At 39.8% G+C, this 19,009-nt stretch overlaps 2 protein-coding genes across 2 annotated transcripts; both read left to right on the forward strand.

Moving 5' to 3' along the window:
* Positions 1 to 883: 883 nt before the first annotated feature.
* LOC139642615 (C-type lectin domain family 4 member M-like) lies at positions 884 to 5,549 on the forward strand. Its single transcript, XM_071517539.1, has 7 exons — positions 884 to 1,017; positions 1,358 to 1,476; positions 1,823 to 1,921; positions 2,046 to 2,843; positions 3,654 to 3,796; positions 3,912 to 4,021; positions 4,195 to 5,549. The coding sequence occupies exons 2-7, from the start codon at positions 1,407 to 1,409 to the stop codon at positions 4,328 to 4,330; spliced, it is 1,356 nt and encodes a 451-aa protein (XP_071373640.1). The 5' UTR covers positions 884 to 1,017; positions 1,358 to 1,406; the 3' UTR covers positions 4,331 to 5,549.
* A 5,917-nt stretch (positions 5,550 to 11,466) lies between these two features.
* On the forward strand, positions 11,467 to 16,499 carry LOC139642617 (C-type lectin domain family 4 member M-like). Its single transcript, XM_071517542.1, has 7 exons — positions 11,467 to 11,586; positions 11,927 to 12,045; positions 12,385 to 12,483; positions 12,608 to 13,405; positions 14,216 to 14,358; positions 14,474 to 14,583; positions 14,757 to 16,499. Exons 2-7 carry the CDS (start codon positions 11,976 to 11,978, stop codon positions 14,890 to 14,892), a joined length of 1,356 nt encoding a protein of 451 aa, XP_071373643.1. The 5' UTR covers positions 11,467 to 11,586; positions 11,927 to 11,975; the 3' UTR covers positions 14,893 to 16,499.
* Positions 16,500 to 19,009: the final 2,510 nt, after the last annotated feature.

The following is a 19,009-nucleotide window of genomic DNA, read 5'->3' on the forward strand; positions in this document are numbered from 1 at the left end:
TCATTATTATTAGATACTATCTCATAATTATGAGATACTAAGTCATAATTTTGAGATACTATCTCATAATTGTGACTTAGTATCTCAAAATTATGACAAAGCTTCACAAGCAACACACCATGGAGCAGTGGTCTTCACCCATGTGCCATCATGACCAAAGAGGAAGCTGGTGTTTATTTCAACAAAACACACCAGTTGGTTTCCCCTCTTTGGTTGAAGGTGTGTTAATCAGTGGTATGAGCAGGTACAGTGTTTGGTTGCATTTCATTGGTTGGGTCTGTGATTCAATAACTACAACAACTGTACATATTAAGACTTTACTGAAACTTCTGCTCAACAGAAACAACAACGGCAGCAGCCATTCTCCCTTCCTTCTAACGTGAACCTTTTACACATGCGCAGTAAGTCACATAGCAAGAACATGCGCTCTTCACACATGCGCAGTAAGTAACATAGCACTTAACAGGGTCATGGCACATGGATTGACCATTGCCATGGAGTATTGAAGCAAAACCTCTCTCTTTTACCCAGGAAGGACAATTGGAGAGGAATTACAACAAAAACGTATGTGGCACGTGGTTGCCTGTCCCTGCTCTTTATAAATTCTACCCATTCAGGGATAAATTCAGTAGTCTACATACAAATAGCCTTTTTAGGCTGTCTTTAGGCATAAGGACGCACACTCTCGTCCATCAGTACAACGGCTTTCCTACCAGCATCTACTGAAACACACAGATAATGTATATAGACAGAGGGTAAACAGGTGCAGGTATGCCTCTTGGACTGCCCCTGGCTCTCTCTCCGCCTCCTGACCAACCCTCAATTCCCGCCCTACTGGCCACAAGTATAAAGAAAATATCACAAGGATTCAAGGGTGGTATAACTGATGCTTTTGCAGGCTGGACTCTTCCAGTGGTTGAATCATTGAAACGTCACTGTTTCCTGGGATTGCTCAAGAGGAGTACCATTTTATTTCAAGTCCTTCTGCTTTATTTGTTATTATCTCTTCAAGCCCAGGTAAGATTTATGCAGGAACATTTATGATAAATGACACACTACAAGCTAAATTATAAACAATCAACAGGAAGGAGTGAAAGGGCCAGCACCCTGTCAGTACACCTAGATGTAACAAAATGTTCCTGTGATGATGTTAGATAAAATAACAAGAGCTGAGGAGAACAGATAGGAAGGATATATTTTCTTGAAGACATGAGCATACTGGGGCAAGTAGAGGAGGTAAAGACGTGAGAGGGGGATGCAATTCAAAGGAGATGTAAGAGGAGAGAGGTTGTAGTTAGATCGTTTAAAAATTCTGTCTGACTCAATATCACAAGTGAAATATTTTGTTGACTTGCAGAGATTTACCGTAATCTCGTGCTAGCAAGAGTGACTCTACGGTGACAACCATGGAGACTGATGACAGCCCAAATGGATATAAGCTCCTCACAGCGGGTGGCAGAAGGTTTCAATATTCAGGTAAAATGAGAGCGTCATTCCAAAAGGAGATCATGCATTTGTTAACGTTAAACTCACGGTGGAAATTTCTAAGTTGTTTGCCAATTCATGACTTTTCCAAGACCTTCAAAATAGCAGCAGAATCATGTATAACTCTGAAATAACAATGACTTAATTTCAGGTAATGTTTTTTCTTGAAATTTGTATTCTGTATAGCATTTTTGTAATTAAATAGTTCAATATCCTAGTCAATCACATTCACCCTGATGCTGACAATCCCACAAGTTCCTCAGATCACTTCATCTTTTTTTGTGGTTTTCTATTTCTATTTCTATTTTCTACATTTTTACTGCTTCCCGTGATTCAGTTCATGAGTTGAGAAAGAGCCCTTTCAGGCCTGCTGTAGTCTGTCTGGGGCTGCTGTGTGTTCTCCTGCTGGCTGGGATCATAGGCCAGGGAGTCCACCGTGAGTCTACCTTTCTATTTTCTTTGTCAAATATTCCAATGTTTTATCGAAGTTACCTGAGATGAGATCATTGGTGAGATCATTGATCCAGGACACGTTTATCAATATTTCACCTCTTCTGCAGATCGCAATGTAAAGAGAGACCAACAGAACAGCTACAATGCCATGACTAAAGAGAAAGACAACATACAGGAGAACCTGAAGACCACACTGAAAGACAAAAGGGAACTACAAGGCATCCAAACCCGGTTACAGAGCAATACCGATTACTTAACTAGACAGAGAGACCAATTACGGACCAATAACAATATTCTGACAAAAGAAAGAAACAATCTTAAAATTAGTGAAAGCCAGTTACGGACCAGTAACAATGCTTTAACAAAAGAGAGAGACCAGCTGAAAAACAGTCAAGGCCAATTGCAGACTAATAACGATGCCTTGACTAAAGCCAAAGACTTGTTACAAACAAGTTACAATTCAGCACTCAAACGGACAAACGAGTTACAGACCAATTACAACTCAGTGACCAAAGACAAGGACAATTTACAGAACAGATACAACAACCTGACCAGATCAAGAGAGCAGTTGCAGATTAGTTACAACTCCATGATTAAGGAAGTAGAGCAGTTACAGATCAGCCACAACTCCTCCACCAGTGAGAAAGACAAGTTGCAGAGCAGTCACAGCAACCTGACTAAGGAGAGAGACAATTTACAGGCCAGTTACAACTTACTTAAAAAAGGGACAGACCAGCTGCAGGCTAGTTATAATGCTTTGATTCAGGAACGAGACCAGCTACAGATCACTCACCACAACGCAACTGCGGAGAGAGACGAGTTAAAGACGAGATGCGACAACCTGACTGCCGAGAGAGACCAGTTACAGAAGGAAGTTGAGAGACTGAATGCAACGGTTATTAGAGGTAAGCAAAACAGAAATAAAATGAATGAATTCAGCATATTCAGCATAAAAGCATAGTTTGGATGTCTAACCCAGTGGTTCTCAACATGGGGTCCGGGGACCACCAGGGGTCCTTGAGGGGGTTCCAGGGGGGTCCACAGCAAATGGATGACTTGTTAAACTTCAGCATTATTTCATTTACAAGAAGTTAATAGTAATAGTTGAGAGCTCTGCTTTCAGAACATTGTCTAGGTTAGGCTTGGATTGCAATCTGTCCTTGGATGTTCATTATTTCTATCCCTCACCATTACTATTCTTTCAACAAAGAAGGAACACACAGAGCAATTTTGCATTGGGAGGTCTTAATGGTGATAAACGTTTAGGCTAAAATTTGGCTACATGTAGTGGTTCAAAGTGAAAGTTCTCTTTATGACATAAACAAAGCGTCATCTTGTACATAAAGACTTCTCTGGTACATATCTTTGATATTCAGCTACAGCTGTATATGTGTTGTTTAAATATTTAATAATGCATTTACTGCTTGATCTAAACCTGGGCTATACGAGAGCTAAAGCATAGACACAACATTGAAATCATGTCTAGTGCTCAGTGGGAAGGTGTAATCACTGAGAAAGGTGGGCTGCTCTGCTCCACTCTTAGCATGTTCAGCAAAAGTAAAATGTCACTCTGCTGACAATGTCATTTGGTGAAAAACTAATCAGTCAACCATCAAAAATGAGTAAAAAAATTATAATACTCCAAAAGGATGGTAGGGAGCACTGACTTGTTCTCACTATCTACTTATTGATCGATGTATATATTAAATTTACAGATAAGACCTGTCTTCCTGGCTGGAAGAAGTTTCAGAATAGCTGCTACTTCACTTCTACTGTCCGTAAATCCTGGACCAGGAGCAGACAGGACTGTCAAAGCAATGGGGCAGACCTGGCAATCATCAACAGCCCAGAAGAAATGGTGTGTATATCTGTGTGCGCTTGCATTTATATGTATGTGTGCAAGTATGTGTTGCTGTGCGCTTGTTCACGTAAATTTGGTTGATGTTTTGAATTTTATCTCTCTTCCCTCTAAGTTATTCATCAATGGTTTGTATCAAGATGGGGAGGAAATCTGGATTGGCTTGAGTGACGTAGGAGTAGAAGGAGACTGGAAGTGGGTGGACGGGACGTCACTGACCACAGCGTAAGAGACTGAACTCATACCTCTGCATGATATTGAAAAAAAAACCCCAAGAACTGTTTGTCTTGCCACCATTCATGAATTCATATCCTCTTTGTTGATTTCAATCGTCCAGGAATTGGTAAAGTCATGGAAACAACAATTAATCTCCTTTTGAATGTCTCTCTGTACTGCAGGTACTGGGGCGATGACCAGCCCAACAGCTGGAATGGAAACCAGGACTGTGTGGAATTCTGGCGCCGTCAAACAGGGAAAGGGGTTTGGAACGATGACTCATGTGACAAAGACCAAAAATGGATCTGCAAGATGTAGATTTCCTATATAGAATGGCCTTATAGCTAACCTTTCTGGTCAGTGTATGGTAGGTCAGAGATCTTATTCAACCTCAGTTTCAGGGTAGATCTAATATCACTGTGACGTGTGTTAGGGGAAAAAATCGCACATTAGGATCTGTTCTTTGACCAAATTACACACAAACCTAAAGCATTGTTGACATTGAGAACTAAAATTTATGTTGTGATGAGTAACTTTGGAACTTGGATTTGTAAAAAGTTTAATTTACCAGTTGGCCCTGCTGCTGCTAGAGCAGATGGGCTGAGAGAGGCTAATTATCACATTAGCATTGTACTGAGATTTTCAAGGATACATTATGTACAGTTTATACCTGTTAGCATTATACCTGATTCCAGTCTCACATTAGTAGATATTGGAGCTATTCTGTATGGGATACACTGAAATAAGACAACTATCAACTAATGTGGCATTTTTAACAAATAAATATTTTTTTACAGATCATTCTACCCAGGTGGGGAAAGTGTCAGATTAAGTCACACTCATTTGCTACTGTGATTGGTTGAGGATGATCCAATGACAAAGGGCACAATGGCGCTCTCATTAATGGATTCCCAGCCAGGGAGTGACATAGCAGCTGTGGCATTTGTACCTGTTTTAAAGTCACAATAAAACAGCGTTTTTGAGAGCATCTTGCTCTTTTGATGTGTTTCCTGTTGAAACAGGATTTTGGGCCAGGACATAACGTGGGGAGAGATCATTCGACAGTGTAAACCAATGGGATATCAGCTCAGGAAAGAGGGGCGGAGGAGCGTAATTGTTCAAAAATATGTGATGGTATTGCTTGGAATATTTATTCTGCCTACTGGTATGGCAGGAGGTAACCATTCAAAATACATTGTTTTCCAGTATGGATTTTGATATGAAAATACAAGAAAATAAAAATTTTGAACATTTTTGGCATTTATTGGTAAATAGCTATATATTATAGCATGAAAAATCAGCTAATAAGCAGATAATAAAGTGGACAAACAATTGCTGAGTAGCTGCTGCTGGCTAATGTGGAGGAATTGTGGATATAAGCTGTGTGCCACTAGGCCTGTAGGTGTCACTGCAGGCTGGTTGTATGTAAGTTTCCACTTCTTAGTACTTCGCTCTTTCCAGAGCAAAGCATTGATACCTTTCTCCCGTGCATGTAAAATAAAAGCTCAATCAACAGCAGTCAAGTGAGTTTGTTTATTGAAGAAATTCCACAACAGTATCTATGCGCTCAGTTACTGCAGTACATTCTGCCCTTGCTGCTCATCATGTGACCGGGAGGGGACGGTAAGTTTGCCCATTGTGTGTGGCTGACATTAATTCAGGGGGAGTGGACTCCAGCAAGTAATTATGCATATGCTATATGTATTAAGAACCATTCAATTAATGTTTTTCTTACTGGAAATTGACATGTGTGGCAAATGGCTGTGTTGCATGGTAGTCACATTGCAATGCAATAGATTTCCGCCCCCCCTTATTTTGCAACCTCAATTTCAGTTTAAGAGAAGTGTTTATTGTATAGGATGAATGACAAGTCGTTGATGCATTAGTGCAAATTATTACACTGTTTTGTTAAATACTCACACATTGGCCATACCTTTTAAGGTCTGTTATTTCTATTTCTGATTTCTAAAATATCTTGAATATTTTCTTGCTCTTTAACTATCTACTAACACTCATGTGCTCAGGTGCTTCAATCATGCATACAAATACAAAGAATGATTGATTACAAATAAAACAATTCACCTTGTATTTCTTGTGCTACTAGTGTGATGAATCACTGCAAAAAAGAGCAAGCAGGGTTTACTAATGTTGGTTCGGTTAAGTGTTACTTGTAAAAAGGGTAGGAGAGTAACTGATTAGGCCTACATGTAATGACATTACAATGGTCTGATAAAAAGAGTAACTAATGAACAATAAAGTATTATTGACAAAGTATTATTATCATTATCATTATCATAATTTGTTACAGGCACTGCAAAAACAGTAATAAGATTACATACAGTCTTGTAAATGAATGATTGAATAATTAATAACAGATGAAGTGAATACTTGCTATTGGATTACTTTGTCGGATTCCTCTGAAACATATTTTAAGGGAAAAAGCAAAGATTTCGAATTAGAATACATTTCTTAATTGCTCATGCTATGAGTTTGTGAGCCAATGCAATGCAAAAGATATCAGATTTCATGGGATTGACTGTCCCAGTGGATTAAGTTTGTGATTACAATGATAAGCACGCATTTGGTTAACTGTAAGGACTACATGTTGAAAAGAAGTGCAGTGTAGTGAAGATAATGTACAGAATTTTATCTTGGTGATATTGGTGCCGAGACATATTGACAATTCACAGTCCCACAGTGCATAGTGACACAGATACAACACAGGTAACATGACATTACATACAGCACAAAGGGACAGTGCAATACATAATGTGGACAGTGGGTTATACAGTACAGTACACATCACTCTGCACATATAGGCCTCCTGTCAATATTGTATGTGTGCTTGGAACAAGCATGACCCTCCCTCCACCATAAATAACCATATTTTATCATATTCACACCAAAGGTAGGTAGTATTGGAGAAAATAAAAAGCAAAGGCTGACCTTTTCCAACCATAGATGTTGATTGTCAAATTATGTATTGAAAAAATAAAATTAGAACTGATGACTTTTTAAATATTATTTTTTAGAATATAATAGGCCCTGACGGTTCCCCTCGCGGTGCGCGTGCGTTCACGCCAACGTGCACTCTGGGTATGACAGCCGCTGAGAATCTGAAACGTAATGAAAGATAAATGTGGAATTTGGAGGGGCAGGTGTCTTTCCTGTAGGGACTGTGAAGAATATGAGCCCGGACACGACGCAAACCCATGTGGGTATTGTGGCTGTCCACCGGGAGCACATGTCCGTACTGCTGATGAGTCGAGCGTGAGGTCCAATGAGGTTAAGGTAGGGGTGGGAGATACCAAGTTTAGTGAGTCCTGTTACCATACAGCGGTAAAACACATATTTTGAAAAGAAAAAACGTATTTAAAAGCCAAAATAAAAAAACATAAGTCCCTCCCTGTTGCTTAAAAAATTATTTGACATGCCTCCCCCATTTTGCACCCCCCCCCCCTCTCAAAAATAACAAACAGTCACTAATGGCATGTTCAAGAGTGTGTTTGCAAAGGTTCCAATAAATCAGCAACACATTCAGCCATCTTGATTGGTGGAGAAGTGATGTGATAAAGCTGTCATTCACCTTAGTGCTCCCTCACCACACCCTTCTCTTGTACACAATACCCACAAAAATGAAGCCAAAAACTTTTGAATGACTGAAAAAAGATGCGAGTCATTAAAAAAACGTGAATTCATGAAAAAATGACATTGTGAGTTAAAGTAGAAAAATCAAAAACTGAACATCAACCTATCAAACTTTTGTTTTCAGTTGCTACTTTCAGACCGTTTTCAGTTTCACTTTCAAAATAAAGATACAAAAGCAACTTCATACTCCTCACTTTTGCCACATTAGTTCAGAACATACTATTAATTCATTCATTATTCAGTCCCTCCAGGAAATTGTGATTTTGCGAGAGCTTGCAGTTTTGCAAAATTGCCGCAACTTTTCCCGCATGAAATGACCAAATCAACAGACCGCTTGTGATTTGGACCAATTGTCGCATTTCGTGTCGTGGTAACTTACGTCATCGCAGCGCGCATTCAGGTGGAAGATGAACAAAGTATCACCTGCCAACAAAGATTACTGCCATAGACCGTGCAAAACAAAACATACTGTCACGAGTGCTGCAAGAATTGCCTGATATCAGACAGAATTGTCAACTCGTTACACTCCATTTCCATCTTCAGTATGACATTGCCTCCACTCTTACCAATCTCCATGGGGGAGGGGGATTCGCTAACCACATGGTTGCCCACACATGTCCTATGGGAAGTATACAGGGAGAAACAAATTGGAACCAGGATTGAATGCTGCTGCACCCCACGTGATAGTAAGGCTGGTGAGGACGAAAAGTCACCTATAGAGATAGTGAATGTTCTATTTAACAGATAAGAAGAAAACAAATCAAGGGCTGTTCCAGATATGTCAACCCACTTATTAAGCCTATCAAGGAGGAGAAGGTGATTCCTCTGCATCAGCATGCATTAAAATGTCATTGGTCCCTAAGAAGTGCTCCTTTGGTAGAGTTATGCTGGCGGAAGCCCCACTGAAGCATCTCAAAAATGTTGTTTCGTTATACATCCAGGAGCTGTTGGAGGCCACTTTTTCTAGGACTTTTGAAGGGCAGCTTGGAAATGTTTTTTTTTTTAAGAGTACGACCAAGTGTAGGTCTTTTAGAATGGGCTGAATGCTGGAAATAATGAGGAAAAAAAAATATGCAACAGATGAGTTTAATTCTGCATTTAATTTTCACAGCAAAGCCTTGGGCCAGACCTGTTTCTGTGAGAATCATACTATGTAGTTTTTCCTATGGTAACTTCTCTTGACAGGCTCAAGATCCAAACCCCCTTTAAGCTTACATATACATGGTAGTTGAGGGAAGTGGAACTAGAAAATATAATTCAGTAGCATGAAAAGTGCTTACATCAGCCTAACAATCAGGGTGAGAACAATGGTAAAATGTCTGCCTTTTCCCCATTCACATGAACATATTGCATGTATACAGTATATCACAAATGTATCACAGAATGCAGGAAACTACAGTAAAACATCATGGATCATGGATTGTCATGGTGCTAGCATGTTTGGGAAATCAAGTGCCGCCTTTTAAGAGAGAATAAAGAACATTAAAGGAGGGGTATCATTTGCTTTTTCAGCAATTTGATATAATGACCTGGTGTCTATAAAACACATCTGTTAAGTTTTTTTTCAGTAAAAAAATCGTTTAGTTACAGCTTTAACTATTCACTTCCCAGTGTTTGTTTCCCACCTACAAGAAAATAGGTTGTTTTACATAAGCAGCTTCTTATGCTAAAGAGCTACTGCTCTGATTGGCCGGCCATTCTGGAAGGCCCGCCCTCCTCTTAGCGCTGATTGGTCGATTTCAGACAGTCCAGTGTCTACATAGACACTGGAGCAAAATCTGACTGTCTTGTACAAGGGGGCATGTTTTATAGTTGGTGACTGTGGGGAAACGGCATAGTATTAGGATTCAGTTTTTTTACTGTGATTACTTCACACCTCCAAGTACCAAAATCACAAGAAATACTAAGAATTGCCACATCCTAGGATACCCCCCCTTTAAACTGTATAAGGCTATTTTGACTGAAACAGCATATTCAGCATTTCTGTGTTCTGTGAAAACTTCCTCATAATTGTTCATGTCACATTGAATCACTGATTGTGAAAGTGATGTTGCCAGTCCCTTTACATTACTCACATTATTTGAAATGAAACGGCTTTATCATCCTGATCTCTAACACACCATGGAGCACTGGTCTTCACCATGTGCCATCATGACCCAAGAGGTGGCAGGTTTCATTCAAACCAAACACACCAGCTGATTTCACTACTGAGTGGCTGAATTGCTGGCTGAAGGTGTGTGGTATCAGCAGGTACCGTGTTTGGTTGGAATAAAACCTGCATTTTCTTTGGTTATGATGGCACATGGGTGAAGACCATGTGTCTTGGTTCTGACCTCAAGTCTTGAGGTCGAGACCAATTTTTATTCTTTAATGATGAATAAAAACTTAAAATCATTAATAAAATGGTGAATAAAAGTATTATTATCATTATTATTATTTTGCAAAAAGGATGACTTTACATGCTTCAGCTCGGTCACCTGACCTCTACCCGCTGCTGACATTTTCTCACACAGAGAATGGAATGACAAGCACACTTTCATACACACCAGTAATCATTCAGGGCCACTTCTTGCGTGTGTTTTCGTGAGAAAACTGTGTATCGCTCTGTCAGGGATCCCTGTAGGTGAGAGATCTTGTAATTTGTGAATCTCGTCTGCGCTTGATTGTGTAGTGTGCGCAGCACTACATCGACAAGACACAGATTACAAGAAAGAATGTTGTGTAATGTGTGCAGTACAGCGATTTGGCAATTTTCAAAGTTGTGTAATCTGCATTTAGCATAAAAGGTATTCTGCTGTTTGATTCAACTCGGTGACGAGTAGAGTTGGTGCAGGTGCATCAAACTATTATTTGACAGGATGCTGATATCTGTTTTTTGGAAAGAGCAAGTTCAGCATTTCTATGGTGAAATCGGAACTTACTCATATTTCTGAACCACTGATTGTGAAAGTGCCATTGCTGACCTCTTTGTATAATTACTGTATCTCAAACACACCATGGAGCAGTGGTCTTCACCCATGTGCAATCATGACCAAAGAGGAAGCAAGTCTTTATTTCAACAAAACACAGCAGTTGATTTCACGAGTTTCCCCTCTTTGGTTGAAGGTGTGTTAATCAGTGGTATGAGCAGGTACAGTGTTTGGATGCATTTCATTGGTTGGGTCAATCCATGTGCCATGGAGTATTGAAGCAAAGCTTCTCTCTTTTACCCAGGAAGGACAATTGGAGAGGAGCTTCTCGCCTGTGCACTTCTGTCAGCATAACAACAATAATCACAACACAAATTACGCACCACCAGTGTTGAGATCAATCTTCGCCTCACGGCAGGGACGGGCATCATCATCATCGTGTGCCATGGAGAGTCGAGACTATGCAGCTTTTCATTCCAACCATACACAGCAGCAGTTTTCATTGATTAACTTCAGAGATGGGGAAATAATCAGTGAAATCTATACTGCTTGGTTACAACAAAAACCTACGTGGCACATGGTTGCCTGTCCCTGCTCTTTATAAATTCTACCCATTCAGGGATAAATTCAGTAGTCTACATACAAATAGCCTTTTTAGGCTGTCTTTAGGCATAAGGACGCACGCTCTCGTCCATCAGTACAACGGCTTTCCTACCAGCATCTACTGAAACACACAGATAATGTATATAGACAGAGGGTAAATAGGTGCAGGTATGCCTCTTGGACTGCCCCTGGCTCTCTCTCCGCCTCCTGACCAACCCTCAATTCCCGCCCCACTGGCCACAAGTATAAAGAAAATATCATGGATTCAAGGGTGGTATAACTGATGCTTTTGCAGGCTGAACTCTTCCAGTGGTTGAATCATTGAAACGTCACTGTTTCCTGGGATTGCTCAAGAGGAGTACCATTTTATTTCAAGTCCTTCTGCTGTATTTGTTATTATCTCTTCAAGCCCAGGTAAGATTTATGCAGGAACATTTATGATAAATGACACACTACAAGCTAAATTATAAACAATCAACAGGAAGGAGTGAAAGGGCCAGCACCCTGTCAATACACCTAGATGTAACAAAATGTTCCTGTGATGATGTTACATAAAATAATAAGAGCTGAGGAGAACAGATAGGAAGGATATATTTTCTTGAAGACATGAGCATACTGGGGCAAGTAGAGGAGGTAAAGATGTGAGAGGGGGATGCAATTCAAAGGAGATGTAAGAGGAGAGAGGTTGTAGTTAGATCGTTTAAAAATTCTGTCTGACTCAATATCACAAGTGAAATATTTTGTTGATTTGCAGAGATTTACCGTAATCTCGTGCTAGCAAGAGTGACTCTACGGTGACAACCATGGAGACTGATGACAGCCCAAATGGATATAAGCTCCTCACAGCGGGTGGCAGAAGGTTTCAATATTCAGGTAAAATGAGAGCGTCATTCCAAAAGGAGATCATGCATTTGTTAACGTTAAACTCACGGTGGAAATTTCTAAGTTGTTTGCCAATTCATGACTTTCCCAAGACCTTCAAAATAGCAGCAGAATCATGTATAACTCTGAAATTACAATGACTTAATTTCAGGTAATGTTTTTTCTTGAAATTTGTATTCTGTATAGCATTTTGTAATTAAATAGTTCAATATCCTAGTCAATCACATTCACCCTGATGCTGACAAACCCACAAGTTCCTCAGATCACTTAATCTTTTTTTGTGGTTTTCTATTTCTATTTCCTACATTTTTACTGCTTCCCGTGATTCAGTTCATGAGTTGAAAAAGAGCCCTTTCAGGCCTGCTGTAGTCTGTCTGGGGCTGCTGTGTGTTCTCCTGCTGGCTGGGATCATAGGCCAGGGAGTCCACCGTGAGTCTACCTTTCTATTTTCTTTGTCAAATATTCCAATGTTTTATCGAAGTTACCTGAGATGAGATCATTGGTGAGATCATTGATCCAGGACACGTTTATCAATATTTCACCTCTTCTGCAGATCGCAATGTAAAGAGAGACCAACAGAACAGCTACAATGCCATGACTAAAGAGAAAGACAACATACAGGAGAACCTGAAGACCACACTGAAAGACAAAAGGGAACTACAAGGCATCCAAACCCGGTTACAGAGCAATACCGATTACTTAACTAGACAGAGAGACCAATTACGGACCAATAACAATATTCTGACAAAAGAAAGAAACGATCTTAAAATTAGTGAAAGCCAGTTACGGACCAGTAACAATGCTTTAACAAAAGAGAGAGACCAGCTGAAAAACAGTCAAGGCCAATTGCAGACTAATAACGATGCCTTGACTAAAGCCAAAGACTTGTTACAAACAAGTTACAATTCAGCACTCAAACGGACAAACGAGTTACAGACAAATTACAACTCAGTGACCAAAGACAAGGACAATTTACAGAACAGATACAACAACCTGACCAGATCAAGAGAGCAGTTGCAGATTAGTTACAACTCCATGATTAAGGAAGTAGAGCAGTTACAGATCAGCCACAACTCCTCCACCAGTGAGAAAGACAAGTTGCAGAGCAGTCACAGCAACCTGACTAAGGAGAGAGACAATTTACAGGCCAGTTACAACTTACTTAAAAAAGGGACAGACCAGCTGCAGGCTAGTTATGCTGCTTTGATTCAACAACGAGACCAGCTACAGATCACTCACCACAACGCAACTGCGGAGAGAGACGAGTTAAAGACGAGATGCGACAACCTGACTGCCGAGAGAGACCAGTTACAGAAGGAAGTTGAGAGACTGAATGCAACGGTTATTAGAGGTAAGCAAAACAGAAATAAAATGAATGAATTCAGCATATTCAGCATAAAAGCATAGTTTGGATGTCTAACCCAGTGGTTCTCAACGTGGGGTCCGGGGACCACCAGGGGTCCTTGAGGGGGTTCCAGGGGGGTCCACAGCAAATGGATGACTTGTTAAACTTCAGCATTATTTCATTTACAAGAAGTTAATAGTAATAGTTGAGAGCTCTGCTTTCAGAACATTGTCTAGGTTAGGCTTGGATTGCAATCTGTCCTTGGATGTTCATTATTTCTATCCCTCACCATTACTATTCTTTCAACAAAGAAGGAACACACAGAGCAATTTTGCATTGGGAGGTCTTAATGGTGATAAACGTTTAGGCTAAAATTTGGCTACATGTAGTGGTTCAAAGTGAAAGTTCTCTTTATGACATAAACAAAGCGTCATCTTGTACATAAAGACTTCTCTGGTACATATCTTTGATATTCAGCTACAGCTGTATATGTGTTGTTTAAATATTTGATAATGCATTTACTGCTTGATCTACACCTGGGCTATACGAGAGCTAAAGCATAGACACAACATTGAAATCATGTCTAGTGCTCAGTGGGAAGGTGTAATCACTGAGAAAGGTGGGCTGCTCTGCTCCACTCTTAGCATGTTCAGCAAAAGTAAAATGTCACTCTGCTGACAATGTCATTTGGTGAAAAACTAATCAGTCAACCATCAAAAATGAGTAAAAAAATTATAATACTCCAAAAGGATGGTAGGGAGCACTGACTTGTTCTCACTATCTACTTATTGATCGATGTATATATTAAATTTACAGATAAGACCTGTCTTCCTGGCTGGAAGAAGTTTCAGAATAGCTGCTACTTCACTTCTACTGTCCGTAAATCCTGGACCAGGAGCAGACAGGACTGTCAAAGCAATGGGGCAGACCTGGCAATCATCAACAGCCCAGAAGAAATGGTGTGTATATCTGTGTGCGCTTGCATTTATATGTATGTGTGCAAGTATGTGTTGCTGTGCGCTTGTTCACGTAAATTTGGTTGATGTTTTGAATTTTATCTCTCTTCCCTCTAAGTTATTCATCAATGGTTTGTATCAAGATGGGGAGGAAATCTGGATTGGCTTGAGTGACGTAGGAGTAGAAGGAGACTGGAAGTGGGTGGACGGGACGTCACTGACCACAGCGTAAGAGACTGAACTCATACCTCTGCATGATATTGAAAAAAAAACCCCAAGAACTGTTTGTCTTGCCACCATTCATGAATTCATATCCTCTTTGTTGATTTCAATCGTCCAGGAATTGGTAAAGTCATGGAAACAACAATTAATCTCCTTTTGAATGTCTCTCTGTACTGCAGGTACTGGGGCGATGACCAGCCCAACAGCTGGAATGGAAACCAGGACTGTGTGGAATTCTGGCGCCGTCAAACAGGGAAAGGGGTTTGGAACGATGACTCATGTGACAAAGACCAAAAATGGATCTGCAAGATGTAGATTTCCTATATAGAATGGCCTTATAGCTAACCTTTCTGGTCAGTGTATGGTAGGTCAGAGATCTTATTCAACCTCAGTTTCAGGGTAGATCTAATATCACTGTGACGTGTGTTAGGGGAAAAAATCGCACATTAGGATCTGCTCTTTGACCAAATTACACACAAACCTAAAGCATTGTTGACATTGAGAACTAAAATTTATGTTGTGATGAGTAACTTTGGACCTTGGATTTGTTAAAATTTTAATTTACCAGTTGGCCCTGCTGCTGCTAGAGCAGATGGGCTGAGAGAGGCTAATTATCACATTAGCATTGTACTGAGATTTTCAAGGATACATTATGTACAGTTTATACCTGTTAGCATTATACCTGATTCCAGTCTCACATTAGTAGATATTGGAGCTATTCTGTATGGGATACACTGAAATAAGACAACTATCAACTAATGTGGCATTTTTAACAAATAAATATTTTTTTACAGATCAGTCTACCCAGGTGGGGAAAGTGTCAGATTAAGTCACACTCATTTGCTACTGTGATTGGTTGAGGATGATCCAATGACAAAGGGCGCAATGGCGCTCTCATTAATGGATTCCCAGTCAGGGAGTGACATAGCAGCTGTGGCATTTGTACCTGTTTTAAAGTCACAATAAAACAGCATTTTTGAGAGCATCTTGCTCTTTTGATGTGTTTCCTGTTGAAACAGGATTTTGGGCCAGGACATAACGTGGGGAGGGATCATTCGACAGTGTAAACCAATGGGATATCAGCTCAGGAAAGAGGGGCGGAGGAGCGTAATTGTTCAAAAATATGTGATGGTATTGCTTGGAATATTTATTCTGCCTACTGGTATGGCAGGAGGTAACCATTCAAAATACATTGTTTTCCAGTATGGATTTTGATATGAAAATACAAGAAAATAAAAATTTTGAACATTTTTGGCATTTATTGGTAAATAGCTATATATTATAGCATGAAAAATCAGCTAATAAGGAGATAATAAAGTGGACAAACAATTGCTGAGTAGCTGCTGCTGGCTAATGTGGAGGAATTGTGGATATAAGCTGTGTGCCACTAGGCCTGTAGGTGTCACTGCAGGCTGGTTGTATGTAAGTTTCCACTTCTTAGTACTTCGCTCTTTCCAGAGCAAAGCATTGATACCTTTCTCCCGTGCATGTAAAATAAAAGCTCAATCAACAGCAGTCAAGTGAGTTTGTTTATTGAAGAAATTCCACAACAGTATCTATGCGCTCAGTTACTGCAGTACATTCTGCCCTTGCTGCTCATCATGTGACCGGGAGGGGACGGTAAGTTTGCCCATTGTGTGTGGCTGACATTAATTCAGGGGGAGTGGACTCCAGAAAGTAATTATGCATAAGCTATATGTATTAAGAACCATTCAATTAATGTTTTTCTTACTGGAAATTGACATGTGTGGCAAATGGCTGTGTTGCATGGTAGTCACATTGCAATGCAATAGATTTCCGCCCCCCCTTATTTTGCAACCTCAATTTCAGTTTAAGAGAAGTGTTTATTGTATAGGATGAATGACAAGTCGTTGATGCATTAGTGCAAATTATTACACTGTTTTGTTAAATACTCACACATTGGCCATACTTTTTAAGGTCTGTTATTTCTATTTCTGATTTCTAAAATATCTTGAATATTTTCTTGCTCTTTAACTATCTACTAACACTCATGTGCTCAGGTGCTTCAATCATGCATACAAATACAAAGAATGATTGATTATAAATAAAACAATTCACCTTGTATTTCTTGTGCTACTAGTGTGATGAATCACTGCAAAAAAGAGCAAGCAGGGTTTACTAATGTTGGTTCGGTTAAGTGTTACTTGTAAAAAGGGTAGGAGAGTGACTGATTAGGCCTACATGTAATGACATTACAATGGTCTGATAAAAAGAGTAACTAATGAACAATAAAGTATTATTGACAATAAAGTATTATTATCATCATCATTATCATAATCTGTTACAGGCACTGCAAAAGCAGTAATAAGATTACATACAGTCTTGTAAATGAATGATTGAATAATTAATAACAGATGAAGTGAATACTTGCTATTGGATTACTTTGTCGGATTCCTCTGAAACATATTTTAAGGGAAAAAGCAAAGATTTCGAATTAGAATACATTTCTTAATTGCTCATGCTATGAGTTTGTGAGCCAATGCAATGCAAAAGATATCAGATTTCATGGGATTGACTGTCCCAGTGGATTAAGTTTGTGATTACAATGATAAGCACGCATTTGGTTAACTGTAAGGACTACATGTTGAAAAGAAGTGCAGTGTAGTGAAGATAATGTACAGAATTTTATCTTGGTGATATTGGTGCCGAGACATATTGACAATTCACAGTCCCACAGTGCATAGTGACACAGATACAACACAGGTAACATGACATTACATACAGCACAAAGGGACAGTGCAATACATAATGTGGACAGCGGGTTATACAGTACAGTACACATCACTCTGCACATATAGGCCTCCTGTCAATATTGTATGTGTGCTTGGAACAAACTCACACATGATATACTTTGGGGCTGGTTTACTGTAAGCCTTGTTCACCACTACTGCTGCTCTAAGATTTAAAAAAAATATACTTATACAAGCATTTATCAATAGACAGGATTTGATGTTGCAGTCCTTGGTGCCGTAATCCAAGGTGAGCATTCAGTGCAGTTGTCAAAAGAATGATGTACTAACCTACAAATGGTGACTACAGAGGACATCAGGCTCTGCTGTGATAAATCTGCAGGAAAATCAGTCAGCTCCATCGCCAGCCCCCTAATCTAAATGTTAAAGGGTGGAGTGTGGGTGGGATTGTCACTTGGGTTATAGAAGCCCCTATGTGTTAGCCTGGTAAGACCATCCTGATCACGTGACCTCACATTCTGTTTTGCTCCACGGATCAGTCTGGACTTCTAGCCGCCCACATCGATTTCCTGAAATTACAATGTAACCGGGCCAATCAGGGACTGCGTCGTAGTTGATGACGTGAAATACAGGCCGCCGCTGGCAAAACAGTAATGGCGTGGTGTGACTGGGGTGTGACTTTTTTTTTTTTTTTTATCTTGACCCTCCCCGGAGCTACAAATATTTTTCCTTGAGCCTCCCTGAGTGACTGGGGGAAAATTCATGACCCTCCCTCCACCATAAATAACCATATTTTATTATATTCACACCAAAGGTAGGTAGTATTGGAGAAAATAAATAGCAAAAGCTAACCTTTTGCAACCATAGATGTTGATTGTCAAATTATGAATTGAAAAAATAAAATTAGAACTGATGACTTTTTAAATATTATTTTTTAGAATATAATAGGCCCTGACGGTTCCCCTCGCGGTGCGCGTGCGTTCACGTTCACAGTGAACGCCAACGTGCACTCTGGGTATGACAGCCGCTGAGAATCTGAAACGTAATGAAAGATAAATGTGGAATTTGGAGGGGCAGGTGTCTTTCCTGTAGGGACTGTGAAGAATATGAGCCCGGACACGACGCAAACCCATGTGGGTATTGTGGCTGTCCACCGGGAGCACATGTCCGTACTGCTGATGAGTCGAGCATGAGGTCCAATGAGCTTAAGGTAGGGGTGGGAGACACCAAGTTTAGTGAGTCCTGTTACCATACAGCGGTAAAACACATATTTTGAAAAGAAAAAACGTATTTAAAAGGCAAAATAAAAAAACATAAGTCCCTCCCTGTTGCTTAAAAAATTATTTGACATGCCTCCCCCATTTTGCACCCCCCCCCCCCTCTCAAAAATAACAAACAGTCACTGATGGCATGTTCAAGAGTGTGTTTGCAAAGGTTCCAATAAATCAGCAACACATTCAGCCATCTTGATTGGTGGAGAAGTGATGTGATAAAGCTGTCATTCACCTTAGTGCTCCCTCACCACACCCTTCTCTTGTACACAATACCCACAAAAATAAAGCCAAAAACATTTGAATGACTGAAAAAAGATGCGAGTCATTAAAAAAAATGTGAATTAATGAAAAAATGACATTGTGAGTAAAAGTAGAAAAATCAAAAACTGAACATCAACCTATCAAACTTTTGTTTTCAGTTGCTACTTTCAGACCGTTTTCAGTTTC

The sequence above is a fragment of the Centroberyx affinis genome, unplaced genomic scaffold, assembly GCF_046629955.1.
Source record: "Centroberyx affinis isolate AG114_WGS23_722 - 3 ecotype Tasmania unplaced genomic scaffold, CSIRO-AGI_Caff_v1 ptg000501l_1, whole genome shotgun sequence".
NCBI classification, from domain to species: Eukaryota; Metazoa; Chordata; class Actinopteri; order Beryciformes; family Berycidae; genus Centroberyx; species Centroberyx affinis.

Excerpts from the sequence above, each read along its gene's own strand:
- LOC139642615 (XM_071517539.1), top strand. The coding sequence starts at position 1,407 with ATGGAGACTGATGACAGCCCAAATGGATATAAGCTCCTCACAGCGGGT. Across the intron at positions 1,477-1,822 it reads CAGAAGGTTTCAATATTCAG|TTCATGAGTTGAGAAAGAGC; the intron begins GTAAAATGAGAG and ends CCCGTGATTCAG. Across the intron at positions 4,022-4,194 it reads GGGACGTCACTGACCACAGC|GTACTGGGGCGATGACCAGC; the intron begins GTAAGAGACTGA and ends TCTGTACTGCAG.
- LOC139642617 (XM_071517542.1), top strand. The coding sequence starts at position 11,976 with ATGGAGACTGATGACAGCCCAAATGGATATAAGCTCCTCACAGCGGGT. Across the intron at positions 12,484-12,607 it reads CATAGGCCAGGGAGTCCACC|ATCGCAATGTAAAGAGAGAC; the intron begins GTGAGTCTACCT and ends CCTCTTCTGCAG. Across the intron at positions 14,584-14,756 it reads GGGACGTCACTGACCACAGC|GTACTGGGGCGATGACCAGC; the intron begins GTAAGAGACTGA and ends TCTGTACTGCAG.